The 17,409-nt window shown below is 38.2% G+C and overlaps 1 protein-coding gene across 1 annotated transcript in view; it reads left to right on the top strand.

Annotated features, from left to right (window-relative positions):
• LEKR1 (leucine, glutamate and lysine rich 1) overlaps positions 1 to 17,409 on the top strand; it is a 237,816-nt gene that overhangs the window by 152,070 nt on the left and 68,337 nt on the right. The window contains exons 7-8 of the mRNA XM_055411122.2: positions 3,190 to 3,267; positions 3,608 to 3,811. Of these exons, the coding sequence (XP_055267097.2) occupies positions 3,190 to 3,267; positions 3,608 to 3,811 (282 nt within the window). The remainder of the gene's footprint in view (positions 1 to 3,189; positions 3,268 to 3,607; positions 3,812 to 17,409) is intronic.

Genomic DNA, 17,409 nt, shown 5'->3' with positions numbered 1-17,409 from the left:
AACTGGACGTGGAACAATGGACTGGTTCCAAATTAGGAAAGAAGTACATCAAGGCTGTATAAAGAGCCTCTTGATGAAAGGGAAAGAGGAGAGTGAAAAAGCTGGCTTAAAACTCAACATTCAAAAAACTAAGATCATGGCATCTGGTCCCATCACTCCATGGCAAATAGATGGGGAAACAATGGAAACAGTGACAGACTTTTATTTTCTTGGGCTCCAAAATCACTGCAGATGGTGACTGTAGCCATGAAATTAAAAGATGTTTGCTCCTTGGAAGAAAAGCTATGACAAACCTAGACAGCATATTAAAAAGCAGAGACATTACTTTGCCAACAAAAGTCTGTCTAGTCAAAGCTATAATTTTTCCAGTAGTCATGTATGTATGTGAGTGTTGGACCATAAAGAATGAGGCTGAGTGCCAAAGAATTGATGCTTTTGAACTGTGGTGTTGGAGAAGACTTGATTGAGAGTCTCATGGATTGCAAGGACATCAAACCAGTCAATTCTAAAGGAAATCAATCTTGAATATTCATTGGAAGGACTGATTCTGATGCTGAAGCTCCAATACTTTGACCGCTTGATCCTAAGAGCCAACTCATCGGAAGAGACCCTGATCCTGGGAGAGATTGAAGGCAGGAGGAGAAGAGGATGACAGAGGATGAGATGATTGGATGGCATCACCAACTCAATGGACATGAGTTTGAGGAAGCTCTGGGAGATGGTGAAGGACAGGGAAGACTTAGCATGCTGTAGTTCATGGGGTCAAAATGAGTCCAACATGGCTGAGTGACTGAACAACAACAACAATTGTATCTTAGTATAATACTTAAATAAGCTATTTTACAAAAAGTAGATAATAAACATGTTCTAAAAATTTTTTTATAAAAAGAAAAAGAATTAAAGTATAGTGTTTAGGGATAAAACTTGGGCAATACAACTCCAAAGAAAATCAAAGTGATTACCATAAAATTCATGAGAATGATCAATTTAGGGGAGAGGGAGTTGACTATGATTGGGTCGAGGGTATGAAGCTTCTAGGCTAGCTGATGAGGTTTTATTTTTTTACCTGGATGGTAGTAATTAGAGTTTCCTCATAATAATTCATTATATAGTTTACCTAATTTTCTGCAGCTTACAATTTTGTCATATTTTACAGTAGAAAAGAAAATAAATGAATGCTGTTCATGTTCATTGTATATTAGGAATTAGTTACTCTGCAAGTAGGGCAAACTCATTAATAATCTAACATTTATTTGTACATTCATAAACTTATTAAAATAGCTTATAAAGCTAAAGTATATTCATGTAATTATTAATGAGAAGCCTATACAAACTAGAATATTAATCTTTCTTAATATGTTAACTTTTTGAATATTGTTACAAACCCAATCATATAAGATCAAGACAAATATTTATTTTGTTTTAGAATTTCCATTTCATTCTATTTTTAATTTTTTTTCATTTCTTTTAACTTTTTATTGTATATTGAAGTATAGTCAATTAAAAATGTTATGATAGTTTAAAGTCCACAGCAGAGCAACTCAGCCAAATGTATACATGTATCTATTCTCCCCTAAACTCCCCTCTCATCCAGGCTGCCATGTAATATTGAACAGAGTTCCCTGTGCTATTCATTGGCTCTCGTTGGTTATCCACTTATATATAGCAGTGTGTTCATGTCCATCTCAGACCCCCTAACTCATTTTGTTGTTTTTAATGGTTTTTATTTCTCTGCTGAGATTTTTTTACCTTTTCAAGAACTAGAGTAGATTTTCCTTTATGTCTTCAAACAGAATTATAACAGTGCTAATTTCAATATCTGGGTCATCTCAGAGTCAGTCCCTTTTAACAGTCTTTTCTCTTTAGAATAGGTCCTGCTTTTCTGTTTCTTCCTATGTTGAGTAATTTTTAAAAAAATATTGTAAACTTTGTGAATGTTATGTTACAGAAATTTTAGATTCTGTTATATTTCTCCAAATACTGTTGATGTGGTGGTGGGGAAGGGATTGTGTGGCTTTAAATAGGCAATTAATTTGGTAGGCCTAAAACCACAACTCTGTTTCTATGGCAACAGCTCAACTCTCAGTTCAGTTCTTTCATCTTTAATTAGGCTGCTTGGCATCTTCCCCAGGTCACCTGTAGTTCAGGGCTCAGCCAGACATACAGACAGAGTTTAAAAGCAGTATTTGGGATTCCCTCTCTCTGGGTCGCTCCCATTCAGGGTTCAGTCTTTACCTCCCAGCAGCTGTGGTTGTCCTCAAACACTGTCCCATAGTTCTTCAAGCCAGAATGACTGTGAGTTTTCTACTAGAATTTTGGTTCTCCTGTATGGTGCAGTCTGGGGCCTGCCCTCAGGCTTAACAATATTTAAAAACAAAAAACAAAAACCTGACCCTATGGCTGTCACCTCATTGGAAGTATCAGCTTTCCTCCAGAATCGTCCTGCTTTTGGACACTTGCACATAGGGGTTTTTCTTTTCTTTCCTCTTTTCAGTTCAGTTCAGTCACTCAGTCATGTCTGACTCTTTGCGACCCCATGAATCGCAGCACACCAGGCCTGTCCATCACCAACTCCCGGAGTTTACCCAAACTCATGTTCATTGAGTCGGTGATGCCATCCAGCCATCTCATCCTCTGTCATCCCCGGTCTCCTCCTGCCCCCAATCCCTCCCAGCATCAGAGTCTGTTCCAGTGAATCAGTTCTTCTCATGAGGTGGCCAAAGTATTGGAATTTCAGTTTCAGCATCAGTCCTTCCAATGAACACCCAGGACTGATCTCCTTTAGGATGGACTGGTTGGATCTCCTTGAAGTCCAAGGGACTCGTAAAGTTTAGACATTTTATTGAAATGCAGATCTGCCTAATAGGAGATTACTTGGCCAGTACAGAAATGGACTGAATATTTATTTCTTTAAAGAAATGGTAATATAAAGATGCTAAGAAATTTTAATGGATAAATAAAATAATGATATAGAAAAACACATGTAGTTGGACTAACAGACTAAGGTATTTTTGGCAAACAGAAACCCTTCAAGTATGTATTCTAATTTTAAGGAAATCTGTATATGTAACAAGTAGAATATAAAGATAAGAAAAGTAATAAAGGAAAATATATCTTAACAAAAGGGAAAACATTTTCACTTGAACTATTTTGAAATAAAATATTTGAACCTATTTTGTATTATTTTAGGAATAAATCTAATGAAGCTGATGAGTGTCAAAGAGAACTTAGAAAACTGAAGTTTGAATCCATTATTGCTGACTCACGGTACACATTGCAAATTTTTTATTTAATATTTTTAGTAATTGAATTTGAAACCATATTTTAGATAATATTTAAAATGTACTTAACTTTTTTTTGTAGTATTGCTTGTGTAAACAGTACCTAACCCTAGTTTATAATGTATTAAAGCTGTTCAATGATTTTTGCCTCTGCCTAGATAGGAAAATTTTTAAATCACAGAACTATCTATTTATGTAGCATTCTTATTTTAAAAATTAAAGTTATACTCTTTATTTTTAAATGAGATGTTTATATATTTTTGATAAACATAAAAATATAGTATTAAATGCATATTGGTTGGGGTTTTTTCCTTATTCCATTTTAGGCACACCAGATTGCTTAAAGAAAAAGAAGACTCTTTAATGACTTGTCAACAAATATATAAAACTTTACAGGAAGAACTGACTGCAAAAGAAAGGCAAGAAGATGACTTAAAAAGAAGAATTAATCTTGCAGAAAATGAACTGGAAATAACCAAAACTCTTCTGAATCAGACAAAGGAAGATGTTGTAACACTGAAAAGTGAAAGGTACAGTCAAGAATAATTTCTTCCAAATATATTTTATGTTTAAGTCAGTAACACATATATATTTAAAGCCTCCGTTCCATTCAGTCACTCAGTCGTGTCCGACTCTTTGCGACCCCATGGACTGTAGCCTACCAGGCTTCTCCGTCCATGGGATTCTCCAGGCAAGAATACTGGAGTGGGTTACCGTTTCCTTCTCCAATTTAAAGCCTCAGGGTCCTATATATTTTGATAACAGTGAGATCCAAGACTAAAGATACATTTCACGTGAAAGGTCATTCTATCTTTCCACCTCATTTTACAGGTGATTAAACTGAAGCCCAAAACTTGCTTAACTTCACTGAGTAAGTGCAAGTAGGATGGAACCCACATGGCATTTGGTGTTAGATTTTTGTTGAATCGAAAAGATCATGTGTGGTACTCATACTACTGAATTTCACTTTGGCCAGTAATTGTTGGATTCTATCATCTTCCAACAGAAAAAAATCTCTTTATCACTTTTTCCTTTATAAGTTCCTACTTTTCTTCTCTCTTTGTTGTTTGTCAACACCTCGTACTGAAGACTCCCCAAAAGCAAAGATACCTCTGGTATTGAGTTAATATCAAAGATGCTAAGAAGCATATTCCTCCAACCATCCTAGATATTTTTGCTCAGTTACTTTGTCTTTACTTATCTGTACTTAATATCTCAACCGTGCTTTCTTTCAATTTTCATTTGCCTGATAATATCTTTTTTATTTGAATCCTTTTGTTTTAAATCCATATTGGTATATAGCATAATGTTAGGGGTTTTCCTTTTGTTTTGAATTCATATTGGTATATAGTATAATGCTAGGGGTTTTGTTGACTTTTATTAAATTTAGGAGTCTTTAATGGGAGGTATTATACCATTTACATATTCCATAAGAATACAAGTTTCATGAGGATAAGAATTTTTGTCTTGTATTATTCTCTGTGTACAGAAGGCATAATTAGATATTTGTTTTTCATTTTTTCTGTCATTTTTCATTTTATTTTATGAGTATTTGACTGCTTTCTATTTAGAAGATTTATAGTCTTGTTTTCATTCTTTCTGAGGGCAGCTGTTTGCTCCCAGAGGTGGAGTTTGGGAGTGAGGCCACAGAAATGGATAGCAGGCACCTTAGAATTAGGTTCATTGTCTCCGAACTTTCTCACTGACACTATGCCCCGGATTGTATCTGTGTCTACTCCAGACTAGTCAGAGGTCTGTCTAGTTCACAGAGGAACAAGGTTTATGTCTTGTCTCCCCTGAGATAGTATTCATTTACTTCTCTTTGGTTGAGTCAGATGAACAATTGCAGAGCTTATTGCCACCCACCACTTATTACTCCACCCTGCTACACCAGTAATATGCCTCTCGCTAAGGTGTTGCATCTTGTAGTTCTGTGAGTCTTCATCCCACCCCCACTTCTGCCATTTCACAATTTTGTCATTGTTAATCCCAGTACATATTAGAAGCAGTAATTTTATAAGCAGGAAATTTGCAAGAGCCAGACTTACTAATAGTAACAAGAAGTGATGGCAGCTGAAAGACTGACCATGCATAAGAAGAAAGAAAAACTAAGTGCAAACAAAAACTTTAAAAGCATTGCAGTTTGGCCCAATATGCAATAGAGACAAGCACCCCTACACATACCAGTAATCTCGAGTGCCCCTTTGTTTATAGCTCGTGTGTGCTGTGCATGCCCAGTCACTGCAGTCATGTCCAACTCTTTGTGACTCTGTGGACTGTAGCTCACCAGTCTCCTCTGTCCATGGGATTCTCCAGGCAAGAATACTGGAGTGGGTTGCCATGCCTCGTCCCACCCCAGGAATTGAACACACGTCTCCTCCGTTGCAGGCGGATTCTCTTCTGCTGAGCCACTGAGGAAGCCCATGTTTATAGTATGGGTTAATAATTGACGGCCATAATGATGACTGCGTCAGAAAGATTAAAATCAGCTATATACTCTATGTATATGAAAGGTACAGAATATCCCACTTCCAGTGATGTCAGATTAATTAGATTTAGCTGTTTATGCAGATGAATTCTGTCTCCCTCATAGTGGTCATTGAGAAGATTCTATCTTTGTTCAAACATTTCTGGAACTCTTTTCTGAGGATTGGCTTAAGTGTGCATGTTTTAGAATATCCTCAGTATGATGAATCTTTGACCTTTAGGAATGAATTTGATTTTTAAAACAATAGGTCCAGTGAAAGCAAGTTCAAGGAGAATGATGGGAAATCAATCTGGGAAATATCATTGGGGATTAAAAATAATGTAAAATGTTTTCTTTTTTTTTTTGTATGCTTAATAAACTATCTCTGGCAGCAATTTGAAGATGGCAGTTTCAGGAATGTTTTCAGGATTAACAACATTATTAGAATAAATATAGAGCTTTCTTAGGGGATTGTTTGCTTTGAAATAGCATACCAAATTTGTGTTTTCTTTTTTTTAATTTAGTATGACTCTAACCTTATCTTCTATTATAAGTTTTTAAAGATAATTTCAAATTTTCTGAGAATAGAGACATCTCTGGACTATTTTCTCCTTTTCTTCTCCTCTCTGCCCCGCCCCTCTTTTTTCCCTCTTGATGTTTTTCTTTCTTTATTCTCTATACTTTAGTCTATCAAAAAGCAGGCAAGATATTCCTTAGTTGTTTAGTGGCACCAAATGTACTGACGTGTCTGTCACATAATAAAAATTAATATGTGCTTGCAGCCCAGTAAGTTATTGTATTATCATAGGATTACTCCTAGATATAAGCACTGTCTTTTTTTTTCCTTGTCCAGGGTTTCCTTCACATTTTTTCTGCCTTGTCTTTTATTATATACTCAGAATCTGGTACATGTATCCACTCAGTAAGTATCTGTGGGGTGGATGAATGACTTGCTTTGGGTAATTCAGTTAACTAACAATTATTTGTTGAGCATTTACTATATGCAAGGTCCAGTGTTCTTGCCTGGAGAATCCCAGGGACGGGGGAGCCTGGTGGGCTTCCGTCTATGGGGTCACACAGAGTCGGACACGACTGAAGTGACTTAGCAGCAGCAGCAGCATGTACCCTGGGGATACAGTGGTGAATCTGAAACATTCCTTTTCTCATGAAGCTTACATTCTAATGAGAGAGACAAACAGTAACAAAATAAATAAAGTAGAGAACTAACCAGAATAATTATACATTGTGATAACAGATATTAAATAAGTAAAGGGGTGTTGTAGAGACTGCAAGAAGGGATATCTGCTTTGGAAAGGGTGGTTGTAAAAGTAACTTCCAAAATGATGCATAAAGGAAGACAAGTAGAGGTTCCCATGCCAAGGGTCAGGGAAGAGTTTTACAAGTGATAAATGAGCTTGGTGAGTTCTCAGAAGTGGCAATGTGACTCGAAGCCTAGCAGATGTGAGGGACATGGGGGAGGGCCAGGTCGTGCAGGGCCTCACAAGCCTGTTGAAGTACAGGTATTAGTTCCAGTGCGATGAAAAGAAACCACTGGAGGGATTTAAGCAGAGGAATAACACTGTGGAAGGATCACTCTGACTGCTGGGTGGAGAAGGGATTGGCAATGGGCAGTAGGAGCAAGTCAGTTCATTTACTGTGTTGATACTAATCAAAGGGTTTTGTGCATAGTTAAGCCTAAGAGACATTCGAAAAGTGAAAATCTTTAACCCCCTGCCAGTTTCCATTGGATTGTTTGAATGTCTGTATCAAGTGGATGAGAGCAAATAGCCAGGGCTTACTCCATGTTTAGCTGGAGGAAGATGGGAGAGCCTGGGTAAAGAAGACATTCTTAAGAACAAGTGACCTTTCAGAGGCTTTGACATTACTGTCTAAACCTGTCTCAAAATTTTGACTTCATAGGCAAGCTGTTATCCTGCCCCTTTCCTGTCTCTGTTTTGGTTCTTTGTCTTCCCCTCCTATGATCATGTGACAGCAGATATTCCTTAAGGTTCATAGATAAACTTGGCTTTCCTATCTCCACTTTCTTTCCCCAGTAAACTGTCTCTCAACTGAGCAGATTTGCTCTTGGAGCTCTGGTTTGAAGCACCAATGGAATTTCTAAATAGAGGTATCCTTAAGCAATCGGAGATGTGAAAGTCCTTCCAGAAAAAGAAGCTGGGCTCAGGAAAAAAAAAAAAAAAACTTAAAATAGAGATATTTGATGAGACCCGTAGAGATTCTAAATGAGTAGGGCTAGGCGGTGCCTGGGAATCTGCCACACAGCAAGGTCCCAAACCTCTGCCTTGGAAAGACAGCAACCAACAGGCTACAAGATGTGCTCTCCAGAGGCCAGAGCCCAGCTCGCTCAGGGTGCCAGGGTGGGCTTTGCAAATTCAGGCACTCTCCCCACACTGCCCCTCCTCCCTCTCCCCTGCCCACAGCAGAGCCATTTGCCATGGTTGCACTGGGACCTTTATGGAAAGTGTGAGACTTATAAGCTATGTAGCTTCAGAAGAGGAGGAAAAAAGATACGAAAAGCCAGAACTGGCTCTAGAAAAAAATTAGCTGAATTTCTGAATTTGGAGCAGGAAAGGAGTTAGTGACTAAGAAATAATTCATCCTTAGTACAAATCTAATCAATTATGTATTGCTTTGTCCTCCACACTCAGCTGAGGAAGCTCCCTTAGGAGAAGAGGCTCCACTGGAAGGAAGAGAAGTAGGTCCTCAAGATTCTAGACGCTTGGGGTAGAGAAGGTCTGGCCAGCTTGGTCACAGGCACACTGGGGCTGGAGAGAGGGGTCTCCTCGGGGCATGGCACAGGGCCAGTGCCAGAGGAAAGTGTGGCTGTTTCTAAAATTCTGTGTAAAGAGAGCTCTCAACTCTCATGCTTCCAGGCTATAAGGTCGCTTAGGCCAAGGCCAGAACTCGACCTGGAAACGTGAATTTGTGACACCACTTCAAACGTATTACAGATTAAATAGGGTTTTGTGGGCTGGCCTGCAAACCTAATTCCTTCTTTTTGGAAAATTACTGCTATAGTAAAATGTGTTGGGAATTTCCTGTAACCAACTTACAAATATATTTTAGAAGAACATATGTGTTTAAACTTGAAGGCTGCCCATGTATAACACTGAGAAATTCATTTACAAGTAATGTGTGGCCTACAGTGGTACCACTGAGACACACAGCTGTTTGTAACAGCTCACACCATATACCTTCATCCCCAGGAGCTGTGTAGGCCCTATCTTGGTAAATTCCAAGAAAAAAATATAGAATTACTGTGATTTACTTGCCAATAACATGACAGGATTAGTGAAGAATGTTGTTGGAGGAAAAGCTTCACTGTGACCAAAGTTAGGTGCAACTGACTTGCATGTAAATGATTTTGTGAAATAAATAATATCTGTCTGTATCTCAAGCTATCTAGCTCTTTACCTGCCTTAACTGAAATTTACCTAATTGCTCCCTGTCCCCCCAGAGCATATGTTTGAGGCTGTAGGGAAGGATTTTATTCCCCCTCTCACACATACATAAACTTCTTTCACAATTTCTTCATCCTCTTCTCTTTCTCTTTTATAATTGAGAGCTATAGACCCTCACCTCAGAAAAATAGACATAAAGCCTGGCAAATTATTTCAGGAGTTTCCTATTCTCCTGTATATGGCATGACCCCTTGATTGAACATATCTGCTTCTTCAGGCTCTCTCTTCCCCTATTCCTTCTTTTCTTTCTTCTCTCCTCCCCCGTCTCTCCCTCTCAAGCTGTCTTACCAGCTCCAGGTTTCACAGTCATGGGGAGCCCTCTGAATGCTTCTGTGAACGTGATTTTGTTTTCACACAGCCCCAAACAAGATGCATCATTGTGTGGTACTCATTAGAAGGAATCAGGAATCTGAAAACCAGCCTGAACTCTGCTCTCCTTACCACTTGCCACAGAGGAAAGAGCTTATTTTTCTTGTATAATTGTGTCATTCCCTCTCCACCAAACCCTGTGTCCCTATGTCTGGTCTCACTCAGAAGGAGCTTTTCTTCTAATTCACCAACCCAGAGGAAAAACTATTTTCAAATTTGCACAAAGACTCTGGCCAGCAGAGTTGAAGCCCTCTCTTTTGAAGCAGGTATTATTTTCCACATTTTTCTCTTGAGGAAACTGAGGCTAAGCAAGGCTAAGTGTCTTGCTCAGGTTAACATAATTAGCAAAGACAGAAGTCAAACTCTGTTGTTTCTAGCTTTTAACCCGTGTTCCCCCCACTACAGTTTATACAGTTCTCTTAGTGTTTGTCCTGAAGGGATCCATTCTGTCAGCTTCTCTTTCTCAGTCATGTTGTAACACTGAATCTTCAGGGAACTTCCAGCCCGGTAGAAAGCAGAAAATCCCAGAGTACCCCCTCTCCCCTTCCCCTTGCTTTCTTACCCCACCTCTCCACTCTTCCAGGATTCTTTCATTCATTTAATAAATATAACGTGGTGACTTTTGTCTTCCTTTCTGTAGTGCCTTGGCAAAATCAGAAGTAGAACTATATCTTCAAAACAAAAGTAGAATAAAAACATTTCACAACACATTCTATAAGAAGATAAACTTGGTGTTTTGTTACTTTTTTGAGGCTTGTCATACTTTGATGAAGGCTAGAAGCAATAACAATATAAAAAAGGATGTGGAAGCAAGGTTTCAAGTGTTCTGTTACCTTGTGGTAGTGTGACTTAGTATTGAATATAAAAAGAATGGACTTTTAAGTTAAGCAAACATAAATTTAAATCCCAACTTGACCAGTGTCAAGTTTGGACAACTAGCTTAACCATTTTAAGGGTCATTGTCATTTTCTGTAAAATGGGCATATTAATAACAGCTACCTTCTTATAAAAATTAAAGCATCTAGTATCATGCCTAGTAGGTTGTAGGTGCCCAGAAAGTATTGATTCCTTCTCTTTCATCTTCCCTTAGGTTATTAACCTCTTAAAGCATCATATCTTATTAATTTTTATACCCTGCACTGGTGATTTAGATATTCAGTAAATATCTATTGAGTTCAGTATTATCTGCTTTACTCTTAAAGTTGTAAAGATTAGTCCATGGAGTGGTTTATTTTGGATGCATGTTAGTTTAAAGCATTATGAAATGAAGTGTTCTAGTAATATCATTCTAAAATAACAAATCTTATCTGATATTTTTCCCCAGTCTTACCTCTTTCTCTGATTTCCTGTCTATCAATAGCTTTCAGAACAAGAGACTTGCCAAACTTCTTATTATATCATAGACACTACTTTTAACAGAGGCAGGATTTGTGCAAAATCAAAATTATCTCTTTGATTGACAATGTGAAGACATCGCTAAAAGAACAACTTGTGAAACAGAATTTAAAGCTGTCATTTGGCATTATGGTTTGACATTTGTTTGCAGTTATGTTTTTAACTACAATTAAGGGAATCTAGCTTTTTGCATATATGTATGAAATTAGATTCTCATTTTCTTTTTAGTCTAAGAGTTTAAAAGTTAAAAGTTTTTTTTAAATAAACACTCAGTTGTCAGTAGATCCTAATTTTCCTATTAGGCGAACTCCAAATATTGTTTTTGAAATGTATTGATAAAATTACAGGGAAGAGAGCCCTAAGCTGGTATAAGCTTGAACCAGCTCTGCCTCTTGTGAATCATGTCACTTTAGATAGTCATTTACCTCTCAGAATCTTCTAAAAATTAGGGAATGGCATTAATGTATCAGCAAATGGCAAGAAAGAACGACTATATCCCTAGAACCTGAAACAGTGCCTGATACATGCTGCTGCTGCTGCTGCTAAGTCACTTCAGTCATGTCCGACTCTGTGTGACCCCATAGATGGAAGCCCACCAGGCTTCCCCTACCCTGGGATTCTCCAGGCAAGAACACTGGAGTGGGTTGCCATTTCCTTCTCCAATGTGTGAAAGTGAAAAGTGAAAGTGAAGTCGCTCAGTCATGTCCGACCCTTAGTGACCCCATGGACTGCAGCCTACCAGGCTCCTGATACATAGTGGGTACTCAATAAATATTTGCTGGTTGGATGTATGAATGAATGGGAATGAATTTAATCCCAGCCAAACCACTGATCACAGAATTTAAAACTTGGAAGCTCTCATTGTCTGCTAGCAAGTCAGCTTCTGACTTGCCAAGTATCAATTCAGACTCCTGGATTCTAGGGATGATCTTCTTAATTGGATTCTTAGTAAAATCCAAATATAGGACCTGAATCTTTATTATTTCTTATTATTCTAAAGCATCAATATCTCTAGAACTGATTCTAAAGAGGAAATTGGATATCTGTATGATATTCAAAAATAGTTACACATTTTCAGCTTTTTAATATATGAATATATCTCTAACAATATTTTATTTCTAGAAATCCTCTAGGTTTCTCCCAGAAAGTCTCACTAGAATAAAAGTCAAAACTTCATAGTTTCTTTCAAGACAAGAGTAGTTTTTCTTTTTTAGTGTCTTAAGATGGTTTTATATTCCTGAATAATGTGCAAGCTCTTTCTTGAGTGTACTATATAAGTGTGTTTTTATTTTTAGTATCAAGATCATCTTTTTCATACATATAATCATCTCTGTATACATTACTCAGTGCCCAGCCCATGGTAATCAAGGACAGTGTGTTTGCAACATCATGTATAATCATTCTTTCTGTCTTGTCTCATTAGAGAATTGCACTGAAGAGTCAAGAACAGAGATTCAGCAGGAATCAAATATGAAATCAAATATGAAAAATCAGATATGAAAGTCCTAATTTCTGTAGCTATAGTATCAAGCAAAATTATCATCCCACACAAGTTCATAAATTTTCTAACAGTTCTCAAAACACCTTATATTTTGTGGAAATGTCATAAAAAAATCACAACTCTTTGTCAATTTCATGAATGATTATCACTTCATTAACATCGTTTGAACCTTGGCTTACTATATTTTAACTTCTATAATCTACTAGCCTTTCACAGTTTTTATTCCAAACAGATACATACACATATAACCCATTGTACTGGGTCCACTGGAGGAATGCATGTGAAATGGATTTTACTTTTGTTGATATCAAAATTATAACTGTCTCCAAGAGACTAAAATTCAAGCATCTCAAATATTCAATACCATCCATTTTATAGTAAAGGTAATTTCTAACGTACTCATAGGCACTCATCTGAAAATGTTCACTGGAATTTTCTAATGATAAAACCTCTTTTCCAGTAGGAAACCTGGCTTAAGTAAAAAGTTGTTTTGCTCAATATTAACAGGGAGGCCTGGCGTGCTGTGATTCATGGGGTCGCAGAGAGTCGGACACGACTGAGTGACTGAACTGAACTGAACTGAATCTTCAGAGCTTCAGTATAATTTACATTTTAACGTTTGTCTTTTAATCTTTAATAAAAAATCTGATTTAGAAAAAAAAGAAAATTAATCAAATTGCCAGGATTCTGCTGCCTCTCTACTTCTAACAAGCACATAACCAGTCATATCCATCCTATAGTACTGGTATTTTGAAAGCCAAGTGAAGTACTACTTTATTTCCATTGACTGCTGCTCCTTATTTTTTCAAGTTTACTATTATAAGATTCTAATCTTATACCTGAAAGTTGTATAACACTTGAAAATAAACCAACATAGTTTTCTATTGCTGCTATAGCAATTACCACAAACTTCAAACAACACAAATGTATACAGTTCTGGGGGTCAGAAGTCCAAATGAATGTTAAGGGGCTAAAATCAAGATGTCAGCAGGGCTGGCTCTTTCTGGAGGCTCCAAGGGGAGAACCCATTCCTTTCTTCTTCCAGCTTTTAGAAGCTGCTGGCATTCCTTGGATCCTGGTCTCATGAATCTAATCTGTATTTCCAGTGTCATATCACCACCTTCCCTCACCCCCCACATTAACCTTCTTGCCTCTTTCTCATAAAGACCTTGATAATTATACTTAGGGTACACCCAAATAAACTAGAATAATTTCCTCATCTGAAGATCCTTAATATAATCACATCTGCAAAGTACCTTATGCCATATTTACAGACTCTGTGGATTAGAATGTGAATATCTTTGAAGGCAATTATTTAGCCTACCACAACTGTGACAAGTTAAAGATAGCTATTATCAACCCTAGAGCAACCATTAAATAAAGCTAAACAGAGAGTTATAACTAATATGGCAACAAAGCAGATGCAAGTGAATCATAAGCCATATGTTGTTGTTGTTCGGTCTCTAAAACTCTTTGCAACCCGTGGACTGCAGCACACCGGGCTTCCTTGTCTTTCACTGTCTCCCAGAGTTTGCTCAGATTCATGTCCATTGAGTCAGTGATGCTATTCAAAGAAGGCAAAGCAAGCAACAGATGGGACAAATAGGCAAGACAATGGATTTAAGTCCTACTCTATCACAATTCAGTTAAATGGAAATTGTCTAAGGTTTAAAAGACAAGAATTTTCAAATGGTATAAAAAGGTAAGATTCAGCCATATAATGTCTACAGGAAATCTATTTTAAAAGTAAAGACACAAAAAATAAAAAGATAGGGACTTCCCTAGTGGTCCAGTGGTTAAGAATCCTCCTTGCAACATGAGGGATGTTGTTCAATCCCTGGTCAGGGAACTAAGATCCACATGCCATGGAGCAACTAAGCCCATGCACCACAACTGGAGAGTCTGGGCACCACAACAAAAGACTCCCCATGATGCAGCTAAGACCTGACACAGCCAAATAAGTCAATAATAAATTACATAAGTAAAAAGAATGGAAAAAGATATACCATGCTGACACTAATCAAGAGAAGCTAGAATGTGTTTATTAATATTAGGCAAGGTAGATTTTAGAACAAAGACTATTACCAGGAATAAATAAATTCATTTCATAATGATAAATGAACCAGTTCATCAGAAGGATATGACAGTCCTATATGTTTGTGCATCTAATATGAGAGCTTCAAAGTACATTAAGTAAATAGTTACAGAACTAAAAGGAGAATAGACAAATTCAGTTATTTTTGAAAGGCCAATCAGTTCAGTTCAGTTAACTCTCTCAGTCGTGTCTGACTCTTTGCGACCCCATGAATCACAGCACGCCAGGCCTTCCTGTCCATCACCAACTCCCAGAGTTCACTCAAACTCATGTCCATCGAGTCGGTGATGCCATCCAGCCATCTCATTCTCTGTCGTCCCCTTCCCCTTCTGTCCCCAATCCCTCCCAGCATCAGAGTCGTTTACAATGAGTCAGCTCTTCGCATGAGGTAGCCAAAGTATTGGAGTTTCACCTTTAACATCAGTCCTTCCAATGAACACCCAGGACTGACCGCCTTTAGAATGGACTGGTTGGATCTGCTTGCAGTCCAAGGGACTCTCAAGAGTCTTCTCCAACACCACAGTTCAAAAGCATCAATTCTTGGGCGCTCAGCTTTCTTCACAGTCCAAATCCCACATCCATACATGACTACTGGAAAAACCATAGCCTTGACTAGATGGACCTTTGTTGGCAAAGTAATGTCTCTGTTTTTTAATATGCTATCTAGGTTGGTTATAACTTTCCTTCCAAGGAGTAAGCGTCTTTTAATTTCATGGCTGCAGTCACCATCTGCAGTGATTTTGGAGCCCCAAAAAATAAAGTCTGACACTGTTTCCACTGTTTCCCCACCTATTTCCCATGAAGTGATGGGACCAGATGCCATGATCTTCGTTTTCTGAATGTTGAGCTTCAAGCCAACTTTTGCACTCTCCTCCTTCACTTTCATCGAGAGGCTTTTTAGTTCCTCTTCACTTTCTGCCATAAGGGTGGTGTCATCTGCATATCTGAGGTTATTGATATTTCTCCCAGCAATCTTGATTCCATCTTGTGCTTCATCCAGCCCAGCTTTCCTCATGATGTATTCTGCATATAAGTTAAATAAGCAGGGTGACAATATACAGCCTTGACGTACTCCTTTTCCTATTTGGAACCAGTCTGTTGTTCATGTCCAGTTCTAACTGTTGCTTCCTGACCTGCATACAGGTTTCTCACGAGGCAGGTCAGGTGGTCTGGTATTCCCATCTCTTTCAGAATTTTCCACAGTTTGTTGTGATCCACACAGTCAAAGGCTTTGGCATAGTCAATAAAGCAGAAATAGATGTTTTTCTGGAACTCTCTTGCTTTTTCCATGATCCAGCGGATGTTGGCAATTTTATCTCTGGTTCCTCTGCCTTTTCTAAAACCAGCTTGAACATCTGGAAGTTCACGGTTCACGTATTGCTGAAGCCTGGCTTGGAGAATTTTGAGCATGGCTTTACTAGTGTGTGAGATGAGTGCAATTGTGTGGTAGTTTGAGCATTTTTTGGCATTGCCTTTCTATGGGATTGGAATGAAAACTGACCTTTTCCAGTCCTGTGGCCACTGCTGAGTTTTCCAAATTTGCTGGCATATTGAGTGCAGCACTTTCACAGCATCATCTTTCAAGATTTGAAATAGCTCAACTGGAATTCCATCACCTCCACTAGCTTTGTTCGTAGTGATGCTTTCTAAGGCCCACTTGACTTCACATTCCAGGATATCTGGCTCTAGGTGAGTGATCACACTGTCGTGATTATCTGGGTTGTGAAGATCTTTTTTGTACAGCCTTCTGTGTATTCTTGCCACCTCTTCTTAATATCTTCTGCTTCTGTTAGGTCCATACCATTTCTGTCCTTTATTGAGCCCATCTTTGCATGAAATGTTCCCTTAGTATCTCTAATTTTCTTGAAGAGATCTCTTGTTTTTTCCTATTCTGTTGTTTTCCTCTATTTCTTTGCATTGATCGCTAAGGAAGGCTTTCTTATCTCTCCTTGCTATTCTTTGGAACTCTGCATTCAGATGTTTATATCTTTCCTTTTCTCCTTTGCTTTTCGCTTCTCTTCTTTTCACAGCTGTTTGTAAGGCCTCCCCAGACAGCCAGTTTGCTTTTTTGCATTTCTTTCCCATGGGGATGGTCTTGGTCCCTGTCTCCTGTACAATGTCACAAACCTCCGTGCAGAGTTCATCAGGCACTCTTATCTAACAGATCTAGTCCCTTCAATCTATTTCTCACTTCCACTGTATAATCCTAAGGGATTTGATTTAGGTCATATCTGAATGGTCTAGTGGTTTTCCCTACTTTCCTCAATTTAAATCTGAATTTGGCAATAAGGAGTTCATGGTCTGAGCCACAGTCAGCTCCCGGTCTTGTTTTTGCTAACTGTATAGAGCTTCTCCATCTTTGGCTGCAAAGAGTATAATCAGTCAGATTTCGTGTTGACCATCTGCCGCTGTCCATGTGTAGAGTCTTCTCTTGTGTTGTTGGAAGAGGGTGTTTGCTATGACCAGTGTGTTCTCTTGGCAAAACCGTTAGCCTTTGGCCTGCTTCATGCGTGCTCCAAGGCCAAATTTGCCTGTTACCCCAGGTGTTTCTTGACTTCCTACTTTTGCATTCCAGTCCCTTATAATGAAAAGGACATCTTTTTTGGGTGTTAGTTCTAAAAGGTCTTGTAGGTCTTCATAGAACCGTTCAACTTTGGCTTCTTCAGCATTACTGGTTGGGGCATAGGCTTGGATTACTGTAATATTGAATGGTATGCCTTGGAAACAAGCAGAGATCATTCTGTTGTTTTTGAGATTTCATCCAAGTACTGCATTTCAGACTCTTTTGTTGACCATGATATCTACTCCATTTCTTCTAA

Source organism: Moschus berezovskii, chromosome 1, assembly GCF_049115385.1.
Source record: "Moschus berezovskii isolate FMDL1 chromosome 1, NW_MosBer_1.0, whole genome shotgun sequence".
NCBI classification, from domain to species: Eukaryota; Metazoa; Chordata; class Mammalia; order Artiodactyla; family Moschidae; genus Moschus; species Moschus berezovskii.
The sequence above is the reverse complement of the archived record's forward strand: the minus strand, read 5'-3'. Positions and strand labels throughout refer to the sequence as shown.